Below are 17,950 nucleotides of genomic sequence, written 5' to 3'. Positions count from 1 at the left end.
TAGCCTAAAACAGTACACCTTAGTACGAGGCTCTGGGGAATAACTAGAGTTTGTGGGGTTTATTCCCCAGAGCCCTGAATTTTAATGTATCGAAATTGGTCTATCAGCGAAACGCTTAAGCCTAGTAAGCCTGTATTTCCAGAGTCACCTTTTCCTCGTGCCAAGGCCCTGCTGGCAAAGAGGGACAGGTGGATCTGGGGACGATAAAAATCATGTAGACTCGATGTGATAAATTACACGAAGAGAAAAACAAGAAAACAAGTATGGCTGCTGTCTTGCCTTCTCTTGCAAGCTTCGATTTTCCAAGGATACTTCGGATATCCTGGCTTATTGGAGTCCTAGCCCATACGACTTATGTTTTTATCAAAAGCGTGAAAGATTCCATTGAATCGGTTCCGGAAAAGACGTTAAATGATCAATCTACCTCGCAAGTACTGTTCTTCCCAGACAAAATGCTTGCGTGTAAGCAGTTTATCTTCGAAGGAGGCTGCAACCGAAAGAACTGCCAGTTTGCACACGAAGAAACGTCTCTAAGTAAGTTAGTAAGAGTGCTCTTAGAAGCTAAGGAAAGCCTGGACGTTTGCGTGTTTACCATCAACTGTCGCGAACTAGCAGACGCCACTATTCATCTTCATAAGAGTGGTGTTGTAGTCAGAGTGTTAACAGACGATGAACAGATGAGTTCAACTGGCTCACAGATCGAGAAGTTTAGACGTGAAGGGATTCAAGTACGCCACGATCTCTCCTCATTCTTCATGCATCACAAGTTTGTTGTCATTGACCGCAAACGTCTCGTTAACGGCTCTTTCAACTGGACTAGGCAGGCAGTGACTGGAAATCGGGAGAACGTGGTGATTTCAAGCGATAAAGAAGTAGTGGAAGCTTTTTCAGAAGAGTTTGAAAGATTATGGGAGGTATACGACCCTTCTAAGAGATTATGAATGCCCTGAGAACAGTGCACACGTTTTAGAATTTTATCGTTGAGCGATCAAGACTCTTATGTTTAATGTTTGGTTTTGGATTAATTTAACCCGAGTAGCTGGCTTTTTAGGCGGGGGAAGGGTTGGGGATAAAAGAGGAGAGAGAAAAGGGAAGCCTTACACATTTTTAGTTTTTATTTTGGCTGCTTTATGAATATTTATTTATTGTAAATCAATAGGCCCTTTGCACGACCTTGTCCCATGGTATAAGTGGGACTTCCATGCACAGTGGAAAGTGTGCTTTGTTTTGGAAATCCCAGTGTAACTTGCATCCCAGTATGGCTGGCTTTGCAATGTGACTGGGTTGTGCAAAGGATGTAATTCCCATCAGCTTTTTCACCTCTGCATTTTAGGCCATCACATTAATTGCATTAGAAGTTATAGCAGACTACACAGAGTTTGTAGTGAAATTTTTATCATTGTTATTTGGAATAATTATTCTAATTTTCAGTGACATCATGATCTGCCTCTGCAAAGCTGTTTATGTTGCAGTTTAATTTTACCCTTGTACAATTTGATATCTTCCTTTGTTCAGCTGTATGGTAATTTACTACATGACGAAGTTAGTTCAGAGGGCTAATACAGTAAAACCCTTATATAAGAACCTAAACTTTAAGAACCTGTTAGGCTAAAATTTTCATTTTAAACCCCCTTCTCATAAGAACTTATTTAGCCTAAAATTTTCAATAAATTCTTATTTTATAAAAATGAAGGCACAGATGAAAATACAGAAAAAATTTTAGTCTAGGTTTCAGTCAGAAAGATTCAAAGAATGATCTAAAATGAAAACCATATCATGTCTTTGCCAATACTGGTTATTTAATACAGCACTATGCTTATTCCATATCACATAGGCCCTGTAGTAGTTATCTGTGCCAATTGCTTGTGCCCTTATCAAATGAAGAACCTATTTAAGAACCTAGGTAGCCTAAAATTCCAACATTTCTATAAGAACCTATTTAGGCTAGGTTGGAAATTAAATCTGGGTTCTTATATGCAGGTTTTTACTGTAGCTAAAATTAACCAATCAGATTACTCCATTGCCCGTCCACTATTCTCTAAGTATTGGATCAGGCACCGTCCTGAATTATCCAACATGATCCCTCTTGAGATTTTCTGGTAGTTTTGTGGTTTATGTTTCTGGAAGAACCTGTTTCACCTAAAAGATTCCTTTTCTTTTTCTTCCAACTCTTTCCCTTTCGTTTTGTTTAACATCAGAAATAAGTATACTCCAAGTTAGCTCCTATGCTCCTATTTTTTTTTTTCAAAACATTTTCAGTCATGTAGTAAATCTCTTGACCAAGCTTACAGATTCATCAAGATCAGAAGTGGATCAAATTGACCTAAAAGCAGCTTTTGCCTGAGGAAGACTGGGGAAAGGTTCACTTTGACCTTTCTTATAGTGGTGCATCACTTTTGTCGCTGTGAGTGAAACAATGCCTTTGCCTTTTGGTACTTTATTGTTACAAAAGCAGCCTTTTTGTGGCCTAACTATGGTATCGGTGTGTCACAACATTCCCAGTGCAAAAAGATGGAGTTTCATTGCCCCTCTGTGTGGAGATGGAGATGGATCTGGCGAGAGCACATAATCTTACTCAAAAACACAATACAATGACCCTGACCAGTGCTTGAAAAACACTGGTAACCCAAAAGTGCCGTCTGTAGTAAAGTATTTTGTGCAGTGTAGTAATTCACATTACTACACAAAGCGGTTGACTTAAAACACTAGCACTGTCCAATAATAAATTGTCATTTTCAAGGGAAAATGTTTGGAATATTTGCTGATGGATTTCTGTGGTCGAATCAGTGAGTTCTACTTTCAATGACGTTTTTAGGGACGAGAAAGTAAAATTTGTGATGTACTCAATTATTTTTATGTGACGTGTGATTGGTGAAAAAATTCTCTGTGAAGCGTGATTTAATAGAAAAATTCAGTGTGATGCATGATTGGTACCCTTCCCCCCACCCCTTTGCCACCCTCTTTACTATGACCTTGTACTGGTTCATAAGATTGTCAGTCTGTGTCTGTGTCTTGACCAGAGTGATTACTTTCAATTGGTTTTGGTTTTACAACAATCAACTGAAAACTGCCCTTAGCCCAAAAAGCAGTCATTCATAAGTACATAATTTATCCTCAATAATTTACTACAAAGACAATCAAAAATACAGAATACCCCACAAAAAAATGGCAGTCTTTAATTAATAGAAACTTACACGAAATTTAATGAAACCAGCAAGGAGAATTTCTACAGTGACAACAGGGCAATACAAATTAAATAATAATTGACACTAAGCATAGAACATTGTCATTCTGTAGCATATTGGATAATCTAGTGTTCTTCTGAGTAAACTATGGTATATACTTCAGTACATGTATTTATTATATGGCTAGCTCCGTGAGCAGACAAGATCAACCAAATCCTGCTCTGTGATTGGCCACCCGAGTGGGCAAGATGGAGCTATCTTGCCTGCTCGGGACTACCCGCCGTGTCCTGCAAGAAAAATTTCCTCAAAAGCCATAAATAAATCCTTTATTGACCAAGCTTGTTCAGTCGAGATGGCTTGATATTGGCCTCATTCCTTTTTCGCGTGTTTATGGACCTTGACTCTGTCTTGGTATATAAACACGCAAAAAAAGAACTTGGCCAATATCCAGCTATCTTGACCTCACACTTTGTCAATAACCCATATATAGTATCGAAAGAACACTAGATAATTGAAACCGTACATGAAATTATTCTTTTTAAAATTAGTAGTAAGCCTTGAAAAATATTGCATTTTGTCAAAAATTATTACAATGTGACTACTCCGACCACGGCCTCTCAAGCGAATTCACTGGCATTTTCAAAGTTTGAAATAGTTAGTAATCAAAATGACCACAAATCTGTTGCAAATACAGCTTGATTACATGGATTATTATACATAGAACTCACTATCTCTTCTCTGACTGACCGAATGCAAATTTTGGAAATCAGTGCAGGTGACATCATCTAGTTGCACATTATACAATAATCATGTCAAGGACACCCAAGGTCACGGGTAATCACATCACATATGACCCCGGTACATGATTTCTAAGGATAATCATGTCAAGTTTGTGTACTTGTGATGCTTGCCATCAGTGAAGAAGCAAAAACATGACTTCCATTTTTTTTATGCAATGTACAATAAAACAATTATTGGAGGAGGTTTTTGTGATATCCAATAAGGTCTCTGTAAGGGTTATCAGCCTCAGCCTTCAGCTGCGGCTGATAACCTCTAATGCGACCTTGATTATTCTGGATATCACAAAAACCTCATCCAATAATTATTGTTTAATTGTTTGTTAAATTTGTAGAGAATTTTGTCGGGCAGCCTTGGTCAGAGTAGCCTCACTGTAATGAACCAATTATAAATTTCTTTGACCATATATACAAATCAATAGCAAACCAAAGCAAAGGCATTGGAACAAGATTTTATGCACATACAGTGTAGTGTACTTTGACCTCTTACTATGTACATAGAAAATAATTCCATGCATGTGCTTTGTGAAAACTGCAGCTTCCTGAGAGGTCCTTTTTTCCCTTAATACATGGAAAATGATTTCTTCCTTAATCTACACTGTTCTCCTGTTTTCAAAATCTTTTACATAAAATGAAAGCCATTTTCCTAAATTACTTACCAATGCCACAGACAAATTTAGTCACCTCACCCCACCCCTCCCCCCCCCTAAACACCCCACTGAAGTTTAGGAGCACTTTCATTTTTAAAGGAATAACAAACTTAAAGGAGCTACGTTGCCACCACACATCTTGAAAAGCTTAACCTAAATTTTTCAAGTTTGTTATTTGCAATCAGTGTGATCTTCCTCATATTAACCATCCTTGTTCCATTATGGTTTATTCTCATCTCGTTGGTGTTTTTCTATCTTAGTAAACTACTATTTTCAGGTTTCCTTTCGTTTAAAGGTAATTTTGTACATGGCCAATATAACTCAAAATACAGTGACTGGACTCCTTTAACGTAATATTTGCTTATGGCAAACTCTGCAAGTATGAATTCAAAAATTAATGATGTCCTCACTTGTGAAACTATAAGCACTTAATGACTGGCCCCAGGGGAAACAGTTTCCCATGGGGCCAGTCATTAAGTGTTTTGTTACATCTCCAAACTCAAAAATAGAAGAAAAATTGCAAAGAAATTGTTTGCTTGATGCTGCCTGGCTCCAAAATTTACTGCGGTTTCAAGGAGCACAACCTGATCATGTGGAAGTCAAAAGTTCAACTTATTGTTTCCCTAGGGAGTTAGTGAGTTTTGTTTGCCCTAGATACTACGATTATCAGTTGAGTAAGGCGGACGAAAGTTTGGTCACCAAGTTTTAACGTAAAAATCGTGTTGTTGTCACGAGCAACTGGCTCCGTATCCATTGGCAACTTGTCGGCCTTTGACGTCAATTGACAGCAAAGCGCGCGAAATTGTAGGCGACGCGACAGGCGACCAACGGCTGTTGATATTGTTACCAACGGAAACGAGGTAAGTTGCCCGTGACAACAACACGATTTTACGTTAAAACTTGGTGACCAAACTTTCGTCCCGCCTTACTCAACTGATAATCGTAGTATGTAACATGTGTCTAGGGAAACATATTTGAGTTGGGAGGTGTAACAACACAGTTTCACCTGGTAGGTAAAATATATATTTACTACATTTTTAAAGGGATATTAACTTGCAATAGGAAGATATCCCTGCCTAGCAGTTCGTCTTACTTTCCACTCCACAAGGAAAAATCCAATTGTACCAAAGAATGAAGAAATAACCTGCAAAACAGAATCATATGCATTGATGTTGCAATCCTTTCTAGTGTCCTTTAAATTTAAGCATGCTAAGAAAAAAATTGATATACCTGAGTTTTAACATGATTTGGGACATCTTGAGAGTAATTTGCATCATTGAGGTGGCAAATTTATGAAGTGTAGAAGAAACTGAACCACAGAATAACATCTCTTAATTTAAACTGTCATTTTTGTTTTGATGTTCTTCTGCCCTATGATAGATTAAAGGTGTTGACATTGTTGGCATACATCCTTAAAGTACACAGATCTTTGGCCGATCACACAGTCTACCCTCACATAAAGTCAGCTACATTAGTGCATGTATGCAGGAGGTAACATGGGGCAAAAGGATGTTTTTCTTCATTATGCAATACCTGACCATAAGTGAAACACCCACAGTACTGAGTCTTCCATACCAACAAAATAGGCCAGCTTACTACAAGTGAATCAAACCTATCAACAAGGGATGACTCCTCGTATGGAAAGTGCGGCACATCACAGTCTAATGTATTCTCTTCATAAGACTTTCATTGTAATTATAACTATTAATACATGTAATGATGCTATAACTCACTAAAATAAGAAGCTGCCATTTGAGGACAAGCTTTAGGCTGTAGAAGAATGCAATTGCCGCAGTAAGGGACTGTAAAAAACAAAATAACAAAAGATTAAGCCGCAAATATGTCTAAAAGGTATTTCAGGTTATTCATGCATGCAGCTTCTAATGACTACTTAATAATTATTAGCTTTTTATCACTAAATGTACCACGTGCAGGAGATCTTTTAATCATTATTTCTAATATTATCAGGTCAATGGTGGTGTAAATGCTTGTCTTTTCTTCAAGGATATCGCTGTAATTTCAAACATTTTAGAACAAACTTTTTGAAGATAATTCACAAAATTTCAATATGCAAAAAATCATCTCCCAAGTTGAACATTGCCTGTTAACCAAAAGGCAAAAAATATTTAAAACATAGCATACACCAGTATAGTGCCTGCCAAGGAAGATTAGATGTTGTTCTGGCTTGTAATCTGATGGTTGTGAACAACAACAACACACAACACAATGAACATGCTGACAACAGAAGGCATAAACAAACCTGTACAAATTTGAACAATGCAAAAGCTGGGGCACTGTCATCTCCATACAGTGAACCTAAAATGGAGTATATCTGGGAAGAAAATAGCAGTAGAATTTCACTAAATACAATCGACTTAAGCCACAAAATTGTGGTTAATTAAAGAGGTTCCAAAGAGAAGAAAAGGACTGACTAAGCATTCTCTTTGGACTGAAAAAAGTGGCCATAATAATGACATGGTTGTCTTAATGGTGTGATCATAAGATGTCTAGGTTCCCCTTTATCCACAATTAAATTTCTGACAATACAAAAACCAGATTACACATGGATATAGAATAAATGGAATACTAGCTGATTAACAGCAATTTTCACATTAATTTTATTCTTCTGAGTTGATGTTTTACAGACTGTTAATACAGAATTATTATCAATAATCAATAATCAATAATACATGGATACAATTAGATGTACCTGTGTGTTAAAGCTGCTGTCGCCTAGGCCCAACAGAAAACCACAAAGCATAGCAACTTGCAAACTGCAGATGACCGACACAAACAAATATCATCAAACATGTTTTAATTAATTAATCAATTCTTGATCAATAATGACTTCTTAAAACATCAACACACGAATATTAAAGTTAACAGCCGACGCTTCAGCACATCATGACACCATTCTCAAGGCAAAGTGTATAAATTAAATTAACACAAAGATTTGATTAACTTTTACAGTCTCTACAGATTAGCATAATAACAAAGGCTCACAAGTTCTTCAAGTGAATACCTTTGACGAATCAAGTCTGTTTACATGTTTAGAGATGGTTTGAGCTTTTGTACATTGTTTGTTTATTTATTCACTTTGCCTTGAGAATGGTGTCATGATGACATCAAAGTGTCAGCTGTTAACTTTAATATTCGCTCATTTATGTTTTAAAAATAAAATAATTTTAAAAATTCTAAATCATTGTGCAATGTAATCTGTTTTTTTTGTTCATGTAAATCTAAGTAACTAATGGACTCAGGAGCCCAAACTAAATTTGGGATAAACTAATGCCGAAAAAGCTCTTGAAAGTGTCAAATAGTTGGCATTAACTAGCCCTTAGATTGGGCTTAGCCCTTTTTCAGTATGAGTGCGACACAGCATACAAAAAACCAGTGCGCATACATGTACATGTACATGTGTACGCATGAAGTACAGAGTAAACAAAGGTGTGTTCGCGTTGTGACATGAAAAACATAGTTTTACAGTGTGCATGTAAACTATGTGCAAGAAACTTTTCACAATTAATGTAATAGATCATCAACCCAAGTTATTAACTTCAACCTAAATTTATTTCAATCCCAGCCAAACAACAACAAAGTTTGTCTTTGACATGAGCCTCAACTCAATATTTGATCAACAAAAACTAAATGACATAACATTATGTACTCACTTAGGTTCAGAAAATACATGATAAGACCCAGCTGAAGCTGTAGTAGCAGTTTTAGGAGTGTTATCAGGAATATTGAGAAAGATAAGCAGAAAGCATATCCAGTGCACAGCAGCTCCAAACAATACAATTGGATCTCTACCAAATTTGTTGCTTCTTTTACCAAAAATACCAAACAGAAGGCCACCTGCGGGAAAACAGTATTACACTTCTAAGCCAGACAGTCAACCTTTAACTCAAAAAATAATGATAAGATAAACAGCAACAGTTAACATTGGAAAGTTAATGGGCACCTTGGTTCACAATGTATAATTAATATTATCCCGAAAACTTAGATCTTGGCACTTCATGTTGCTGCTTTCCAGCAGGTAAAAATATGCTCTAGGTATTAAAATTTATCGATGAAAATTATATTATGCTGTAACACGCAATGCAAGCAGAGCCTTTTCTTATGTGCTGTCAGTAGTACTTTATTTGCTCCCAGGGTGGCTATAACACTGGTCAGTCAAAAACCTTTGAATTGTAATTGCAACATACTTCACATTGTCACTGAGCACAGTGGTTACCTAGTTACATTTAAATTAAATTTGTTGATTCAGTATTTTGATCATTTTGTTGCAGTTGTTATATTCAATAGTTTGCTTGTTTGTTTGTTTTTTGTCTGAATGTTTGTTAATTTGTTCAGTTATTCCTTTACTCATACATTCCCTTGTTCACTCATTCACCATTCAAACTTATACATTCACTCATTAATATCTTATATTTGTTCAGTCCTTCCATTTAACACATGCAACTGATTGAAGTTCAATCGGAAATAGTGTAATGCATAATTATTGGCATATAGTATGGAAATTAAACATAAATTTCATAAAAGATTGTCATATATTCATTTAGAGTAGCTGCAATCTTTTTCATTTAACACAAACTAATTAAAATAAAGCAAACTCTAATCATGATTGTGACACTAACCAATAATCTCTCCACAACCAATAAACATTCCTACCAGTCCAATTTGACGTTTAGAATGGTCAAACTTCTTTGTATTGCCTTACAAACAAGTTAATAACAAAAATCACTATTAATTTATTAATGAGTACTAAAATTGAATGGGTTAGTCAAAAACTACCAAATGCTAAGTGGAAAATTTTTGTGAATTTTTCTTCCTCAAAAGAGCCTGAATAAAGTAAAATTATAGTGTCTGTGGATCTGTTAAATTCTCATTAAATCATGCAAGGTCTAGTTCTTACTAGTCAGCAGTATGTTTTCTTTTGTGCCCCAGGTGGTACATGTGTTTCGCATGAGAATATTCTCCATTCTAGTAAATTATGGGTTTTTTGTAGTCTTGCGATTCTCATAATTCTTGTCACTACACACAGTGCTGATTATTTGCCTTGCATTCTCATCCCTAGAGGTTGCAATCCTTGTAGTCAGCACCAAGAGTCATGACTCTGGCCAGAGCAAATTTCTGAACCTGAGTGTTTACTTCAAAATTAATTCTCAGTCAATCAGATCTGTCTGATTTATCAGATTTGATAGGAGATCCAAGAATCGCAGACATCCTGTGTTTGACGGTCCTCCAAGAGGTTGTGATTCTTGGTGATGACTAAAAGGATCACAGACCCTGGGACCAAGAATGTTTGAATTTTTTTCTTTTTGATCTAAGAAGTGGGAATGAAAAATTATCAGTTCTCATCCTGACCAGTAATCTGTATTGCACTGTTTGCTCTGACAACTTACCTACACATGTGCCATACACACCACTGAAGAAAGTAAGTTCAATACCTGGAAAAAATTGCAAGAAGCCAAAAAAAAAAAAGAAAAAAATTTACATGGACAAAGGATACTGAGATCTGAATAAAACTAGTTTGGAATAAGAACAATTATTATGTATACCGGCTATAAGGTCTTCTTAAGGATAGTAATCCACAGCTGCCGATTGTCCACAGTTCACTAGTAAAACAGTCAATGACTACAGTACAGGACTCCAATTTGGAAGAATCCTGGTACGAAGCTGAATCAGCATAGTGCCATTTACAACAATTATTTACAACAGTTTTGGGCAGTAACTGCCAACCCACCAGTATATGCAAAACACAAGCTGAGCAACAACATGTCCTTTGTGAAAAATATCTTCACAGCAATTTCTGTGAAAAAAAAAGTAACAGCAGAAAAAATTATATGAAGTATTCATACATTGAAGCAGGAAATACAATCACAGCCAAAGTCAGAGTACGCCATATTGTACCTAGCAGAAATTGAAGGGGTGCTTGGAATAAGCCTTAAGTGACTTTTGGAAAACTTTGAGATAGCCAGCATTGAAATACCTTCCAGCCATTGTCACAGTTTACTCTGGTTTTCATTATTGTCTCAAAAGAACTAGTAATAATTAAGAGTTCTTTTTAGTCACTGTCATGATTTATTTTCTTAGGTATCCTTCCTTACCATGTCATATAATCTGCTTATAATTAAGTTCTTTTCCTTCTTTTTTGGAATTATTATTTACTAACAACTATGGCTGGTTTGCTGTGTCACACCATCAAAAATAAAAATCGTAAACATTTAATAAATTAATTCAAGAAGCTGGGATATGAAAGATGATTGATATAATTATAACCAACCTCACCAAGATTTAGGTCTGTGCGGTTTTTCATTCACACGCTATTTGGACAAGTGTTTCACTCAAATTTATGGAGCTTTGTATGGAGTCACCATGTTTCTGCCCCTCGGAGGGACACAAGCATGGCGGTCATAGAGTAACAGAAACATCTGTCATTGAGTTTTGCCATTGAAACAAAAATTTATTACTCTAGAGCTCCAACACATTGAAATTAATACTTCTTCTAGAGCAAGAATTGTTCAGTTAGCAAAAACTTGAGCAATAACTGTCATTTTAATGTCACACAACGCATAAACTTGGAAATTCAGACATGGTCTATTACATAATGAGGAACCCTGTCGGGCTTAAATGTTGCAAAAAGTCAAGTTACTAGAGGTTCTTACATCTGATGAAATTAAAACTTCAGAGGGATTCATTCATGGTAATTTCTGATTTTGGAAAATGATGATGTCACATGAAAACCGGCAATTATTCCTAATCTATGGTAAATAAGATAAAAAAGATCATTAAAGATAAAGATTTTGACTCACTAAATGACTCTAAAGCAGTTCTTCTTCCAGTAGTGCCACTGGACCGTCTAAGATTAAAAAAGACAGTTGACATGAAATTACTACAACAACTGTACATGTACATTGAAAATTTGTGAAATTAACCCTACATTACGTATATATTATTAATATAATTATATATTACTGTATAAGTCATTGTTACAGTTTGGCTAATGGTAGAGTTCTAGTAATTACAGTATATGTACCAGGTAGGTTTACCTGTAAACAACAACTTCTGGCTGGAAGAGATGAGATAGCAAGACAAGCAGCTCACCTGATATTTTGACTCAGCTCTTCGTCTCCATTTTCATCTCCATGTGATGTCTATGACAGAAAGGTACAACTCAAGTTAAGTACAGAGTGATGGCGCTTTTCACTGAACACAGTCACCAGCAAGTTAACAGTTCTTTCACACAAATTATGGACTGTTTTACCAATTTTGTGGCAGTTCCGTTACATTACCTAATAATTTTACAAGTGATACAAATTATTTTCAAATGAAAATTTTATGACATTGTACTCATTTCTTACCAGATCTCTTGGTTTCCGTAAAAGAAATAAAAGACATATTCCTAGGCCACACACGGTTGTAAACACTGTATACACAGTTCTTCTTACAGAGTCACCTAAAACAAACATTATAAATTATTACAAAGATCGATATAAAATTCACACTATCTGTCTGTGAGTCAATGTACATGTACCAGTGATTACTCTGATATTTTGAGATGGATAAATAATTTGAATTCTCATTTTGTTACCATTCACTCACTAAGTATTTCAAATCACGTTTAAGAATGCAAACACAAATATTAATACCGCTAACTTATTTTTTTTATTATTGATGATTTTTATTTTTACTTTGAGCTGTGCAGTGCATAAATTACTTAAATGCAGTGACTGTATGTCTTGAATTTAGAGCCTACTTTCACATGATTGCATTTTGCAATAATTATGATTAGTTACTCAATTTGCTTCACCACAATGCAATGGCACATGCAATTTCAAACTTAACACTTTTAAATGTTATTTTAAATAGACAACTAAAGATTTATCAGGGCAAACAAATTCACCGGTTTGGTTGCCTGGCTTGCCAGAAATTTTGTTACAACCAACTTAAAACCACTATCACTTGAACACTATGAACCACTCTAGTGTTAGCTAGAGTGCAGAGGGCTGCAGGTATATACAATTCTATTATTTAATATATGCCCTATGCTGTAGGCCTCATGCCTGGCATGGTGCAATAAGGACAGGTGATCATAGCGACGATGATGATGATGATGATGGTTGTATAATTCCCTTTGTGTACATTACAGTAATTCCCAATACATTGCCAGGTAATAAGACTTCTAAACACTGACTTACTAATTGTTTGTGATTCATCCTTGAACTGGAAGTACACATACATGTTTCCAAAAAGCAAGCTGCAAAGAAGTTAGTAAATTTAATGAAACTTTAATGCAAAAACTAGAAGACGTAGATGTACATGATTGTATGTTTTTATATTCTGGATAAAAATGGCAATATAAAACACAAATGGTAGAGAGCTTGCATGCTTATGACAAATAGTCTATTCGTCATATTCATGCAAGTTTTCTTACCATTTGTGTTTATATTAGGCACTGTTATGGCTCCCTTATTTCATTACCAACTGACCTATATTCACCAAAAACATAAACCTGACCGTGATTGAAAAGATGTAGTAATCATTGTGACCAGAAATTATTACTAATTAATGTGTTCCTCAGGGAGGTGGGGTTATGCAAATGATTATGTACATGTTTTGTATACAATGCATGTGTATGCCATTTTCATCTAAGTGTCAAAAGTTAATTGTATTTGCTTTCAATATTGGTTTTACATTACTATATATGTTACACGACAAACATGCACCACTTTGTCATCCAATCAGAGGTTAATACACCAAAACCAAAAATTTGTAACTGAGTCGCTTACACACAATTTCCAGCACTTCACGTCAGCTACATAAATTTGCTTCAAATTTTAATTGGTTTACTGCATTTTATAATATGTCCTTTGTTACTGGCCAGATAACCTTGGGTTTTGTTTTACGATACTTGTGACCACTGAAAACTACTATTAATAATTGCATTAGAGCCAATGAAAGGTCACATTGCATTAGTGAACTGATCTTCTGGAGTCTTGCTCACTTACCTGCATTGTAGCAAAGCCCAAAAGATACCACTGTTTCTTGAAATGGTTTCAGGAGTAGAATTTATTGTTAGAAAGTTACCTTGGCCTGTCCATATAACTAGGGAGAAAACAATTTTAAAGAATTGTCCTGAAGTTATACTTTTAATTAATCACAGGGTCTGGATTGCAACCTGGTTCGGTTGTTGTTGTTCAGGTAAATTTTAAAACAGTGTCTTTCCTTGCTGACACTGTTTATCTCAAACATGTTTCAGAAACACCCTGCCACATGATTTCAAAAGCAGTGCATCCACATCTTAAATTTAGGTATAGTGCCACATCTGGAAGGACAAGGCTTCGTGTTTCATATCAAACTCATTCAAAAACTACAAACTGAAGTAGCATATCATTGTTGGTTAGTAACTCAGTCCAGCTCCCAACAAATGCTTTTTTTTAATTTACAGTCTGTAAATAAACCCTTTGACATTCATGCATCTATGACAGTCATACTCATAAAAATCAAATAGAATTAACCCAGTAAAATAAAGAGACATGAGTACTGTAACAAGACCATAAAAATATTTGCAAGGATCATAGAAATTGAACACTTTTAACCAATGAGCCCACGGCTTGAAACATTTAAAATCCATTGTATTGTTTCCTAACATAATCTAGTATAAAGTTAATTGCATGTCTAATTTTTACACTCTCCTTTGTTTGCAAGACAGTATGAATTTTCACACCTTTTCCAAAGCAGGAAAATCACGAAATTTGGTATGTGCAAAAATTAGTACAAACAAAGTACCATACATGCCTGAAAAATACAATGGACCACTCCTTATCCATAATACTGACAGTAAAAAACCTTCAGCATGTTTTTGTCACATTAAAATAAACAAAGAAAATTACCACTGGCTCCATAACCAATAACAACTGAGCCCAGGTACACACTCCAAGCTTTTGGCTGAATGAGGCTTGCTATAAACAAACTGAAAATCAAAAGCAATAGTTATCATTATATTGGTGAAAAACTCTTAAGTCAGTGCACTGATTAAAAACTCTCATTTCAGTCCCTACCCATGTAGCACAAAACCATGTGTTGATCTCATTAATTTCACTCTAAATCATCACCACAGGCAGACCAAATGTATACAAATTAAGAGGGTTTCAGCCATTTAGGAAAATGTACAAGAATGCTTTGAAAATTGCTCTAAATGCAGTGTAGAAATAAACAAAAATAAAAGTGGGCATTAAAAAATAAACCAGCATTGTGCACATGCTAGTTTCAAGTGAAAATAGTTCTTTACTATCTTATGTATTAATAACAATAAAGAAGGAGTCCCTTACGCATAGCAGATCCCACCCACTATCATGGACACCCTTGGTCCAAATAATCCAACAAAGGATGGTGCCAGCCAGTTAGCCACAGTGAATACAGCATAGATGATACCGAGGCTATAAAGATTAAAAGAGCACACATTAAATGCACATTTTAAACAACATGATGTTGATAACAAAATGTGTTCTGACTCAATAAAGTATTACTTGTAATTAAAAAAACCCTGACTGTTCAGTTTGCCTCCAGAACAACTTCATAATTACTTACTATAGATACATGTGTATCCATACATGCATCTAATGCTAACTGCGGGTTGAGTGAATTTTATTTCTCGTTTACTTCATTGTTCATATTCCTTTATTTTGTTATGTTTCGCTTTCTGATTGTATTAATAAATTGTTCTTGCTGTAGTTTTTACATTAATAAATACATAGGCTATATTAGTTGTTTTTTTTTTTAAAAAGATATCTTTGTGGTCAAGTGTATGTTGAGAAAAAACCTGGCTACAGCCTGTGATCAACTGATGACATATTGCTACTGGTATCTGAAAGTAACACAAAGAAGTCTCTAGGAGATCAGACATTTGGCATAGCAGTGATGTTGATATTTGACCAGGGTATAGTAATAGAATGGACTGCCATCACCATTTGGAATGAGGCAAATTTTAACGGGTTTAAGCAGCTGTTAATGACAGCTATATAGTTAAATTTTTTAAGATGTAAAGCACACTTGATCATTTTATGGAAAGTTGCACAGACAAATTTTTAATTCTATAATTATGATATTTTTAAACTACTGGTAATTTTGTTTCAATTGCCTTTTTCAAGCCTATTTGAAAAGACAGGATTGTCCCTCACCAGAAGCATATGCTTCTGCCCTTACCTAACATATCCATCTATCTTTTCTGAAAAAGAAAGTAAACATAAACATAAGGAAACATATTTTTGCAATATTTGTCCCTGTGCTAATGGCATCGTGTATGCCAGGTTTTCTGTGCATCTCTATGGGCTTGCATTACTAATAATAGGTTTTTGTGTGCTAAGAATTGTAGATAAATACCAGTCACCATAATTTTTTCTACAAAGGATGGATTGCAATCTAAAGTTCATTTTTAATAACCAATCACAGCTTGTATTAAATGCAACATTTTTGGTGAAAATTGTATGCAATAAAATATCAGAGTGAGAGATTTGTTTTTCAGAGTACACACAAGGCAGGGCTGTGCTCTAGAGGAGCCCAGGTGCCAAAGGTGATTAACTTTTGCCTTTTGGCAACTGGACAAATTTTCTATTTTCATACAAGCTAAGTACTGGACGCCCAGGATTTCATGGTTAGGAACCTTTGGGCTCCTCGTAATTTTTCTTCAACCATGGCCTTGCAGGGGTTTCATTAACTTTTTCAGCAAGAGGGTAACTGGTTTTCACAGATGGACAAAAATCTTTGGACTGAACTTCTTTATGTGAAAAACGTTCCTCTTGATGGTCAAACTAGGTGGGCAAAATCATCCTCAAAGCCAGTCAATTTGCCCAGTGCCTGGCTCTTAATAAAACCCCTGACACACAAGCCTTTAGGAGAGTGTGTAGTATGGGATATACATGTACCTCTATTCCATACCTCATTTAAAACAGGTTATCTACTTTAATTATTGCACTCATAGAAACACACATGTGCATTGTAAGAATTCCGACTTACCATCTTTGTTGGTACTATTTCTGAAACTCTGTAACACTGTGGGCTGAAAGCAGAGAAGAGGTAATTCATGAAAATAATAAGAAAACAGTCCCTGTGTGAATGAGCAAGTTTCTATGTAATATGCAATAGAAACCCAGAACTAGCATGAGCTAGTGCAAAGAACTAGAATTAATTTTATATTGTGATAATCAAAATTAAATATTAACAGTGCCATGACTTCAGCTGCGGTCACCTAAGAGTTTTTAACCAAATTATCACAGCATAATAATTATTGTTAAAGAAAGTCTGAGTTTGTTTGTGATCTCACCAATATTAATCCTGTTTTAGGATTAAGATTTTTTTTTTTTCATGCAATTTTGATTGGCTGCTGAATACTTTCAAATTTTGTTGGTTTCAACGGCATCCATGACAACCAAACATCCAGAGTAATTTTAATTGAAGCCAGTGCATAGAAGACTTGAACTCTTCACACTCCAGTGACAAAATCATAACTTGAAACAAAACAATAATTCTTGACTTGACTGAAAAGTTTGGTTCAGTCCAGTGGGTCCCCTGGGCAAAATTACAAAGAGGTTTCATTGGCATGCAGCCACTGAACTTTTAAGTACCTGAACAATGCTGAACTCTACTTTCAGATAATTGATACATTATGTAAGCTTAAGCTCAAAAGCTCTAACACTATAAGGTTGATTGAGGGGACCTTAAATCGAAGGCACATCAGCGCCGCTTTTATTCCCATTTTACAGTTTTTACTTTATCTATATGTGACTTAAGCTTGTGTAAGTTTACTTTGTTGGCCAGATTCGCACCATGTCACACAAGAGTCACAGCACAAGAGGAAACAGAAGAAAGCCATGGATTTGACGAAAACCTTAAATAAGGAGAGTTTAGCCCATCTAATATTAAAACTAAGTTCTAGAAAAGACAATTAATATATTTACCTCGATCATGGTTGTCGTTTGAAACGCTGTGAACATGAACATGAAGGCAAAACCCATGACAAGGACGTTCCACATGCCAACATCGACCGCCATCTTGCTGAAGAATGAACCGATAATGCTCACCCAGCCCTTGTAAGGTTGCAAATGCTCTTCATACCCCAGGGTTCTTACCACTCTTCAGTATGGTACTGAACAATTAAACGCTCAAAATTCTCATCGAAAATTTAATTTGAACGAGTATTTTACTTATTTTGTAACAATTTGCGACAAATTTCTCTGTTTTAAAGCTTTAAATCAAAAGCAATAACTCCTTTGTAGGGTACATAGGGGATGTCTGATGACCGGCCGTAACGTCTGTC

At 35.6% G+C, this 17,950-nt stretch overlaps 2 protein-coding genes across 2 annotated transcripts; one reads left to right on the top strand and one right to left on the bottom strand.

Moving 5' to 3' along the window:
• The first annotated feature begins 38 nt into the window (after positions 1-38).
• On the top strand, positions 39-2,870 carry LOC145491568 (uncharacterized). Its single transcript, XM_081470809.1, has one exon. The coding sequence runs from the start codon at positions 264-266 to the stop codon at positions 939-941; it is 678 nt and encodes a 225-aa protein (XP_081326935.1). The 5' UTR covers positions 39-263; the 3' UTR covers positions 942-2,870.
• A 283-nt stretch (positions 2,871-3,153) lies between these two features.
• LOC145491567 (UNC93-like protein MFSD11) lies at positions 3,154-17,931 on the bottom strand. The gene is made up of 18 exons (XM_081470808.1): positions 17,592-17,931; positions 16,651-16,693; positions 15,841-15,862; positions 14,967-15,074; positions 14,529-14,608; positions 13,644-13,740; positions 12,834-12,892; positions 11,997-12,091; positions 11,740-11,789; positions 11,448-11,494; positions 10,379-10,444; positions 10,038-10,082; positions 9,270-9,347; positions 8,304-8,487; positions 7,343-7,406; positions 6,893-6,964; positions 6,366-6,434; positions 3,154-5,776 (listed from the first exon to the last, which is right to left on the bottom strand). The coding sequence occupies exons 1-18, from the start codon at positions 17,682-17,684 to the stop codon at positions 5,681-5,683; spliced, it is 1,368 nt and encodes a 455-aa protein (XP_081326934.1). The 5' UTR covers positions 17,685-17,931; the 3' UTR covers positions 3,154-5,680.
• Between the last annotated feature and the right edge of the window lie 19 nt (positions 17,932-17,950).

Source organism: Orbicella franksi, chromosome 6 (assembly GCF_964199315.1).
Source record: "Orbicella franksi chromosome 6, jaOrbFran1.1, whole genome shotgun sequence".
Lineage (NCBI taxonomy): Eukaryota > Metazoa > Cnidaria > Anthozoa > Scleractinia > Merulinidae > Orbicella > Orbicella franksi.
The sequence above is the reverse complement of the archived record's forward strand: the minus strand, read 5'-3'. Positions and strand labels throughout refer to the sequence as shown.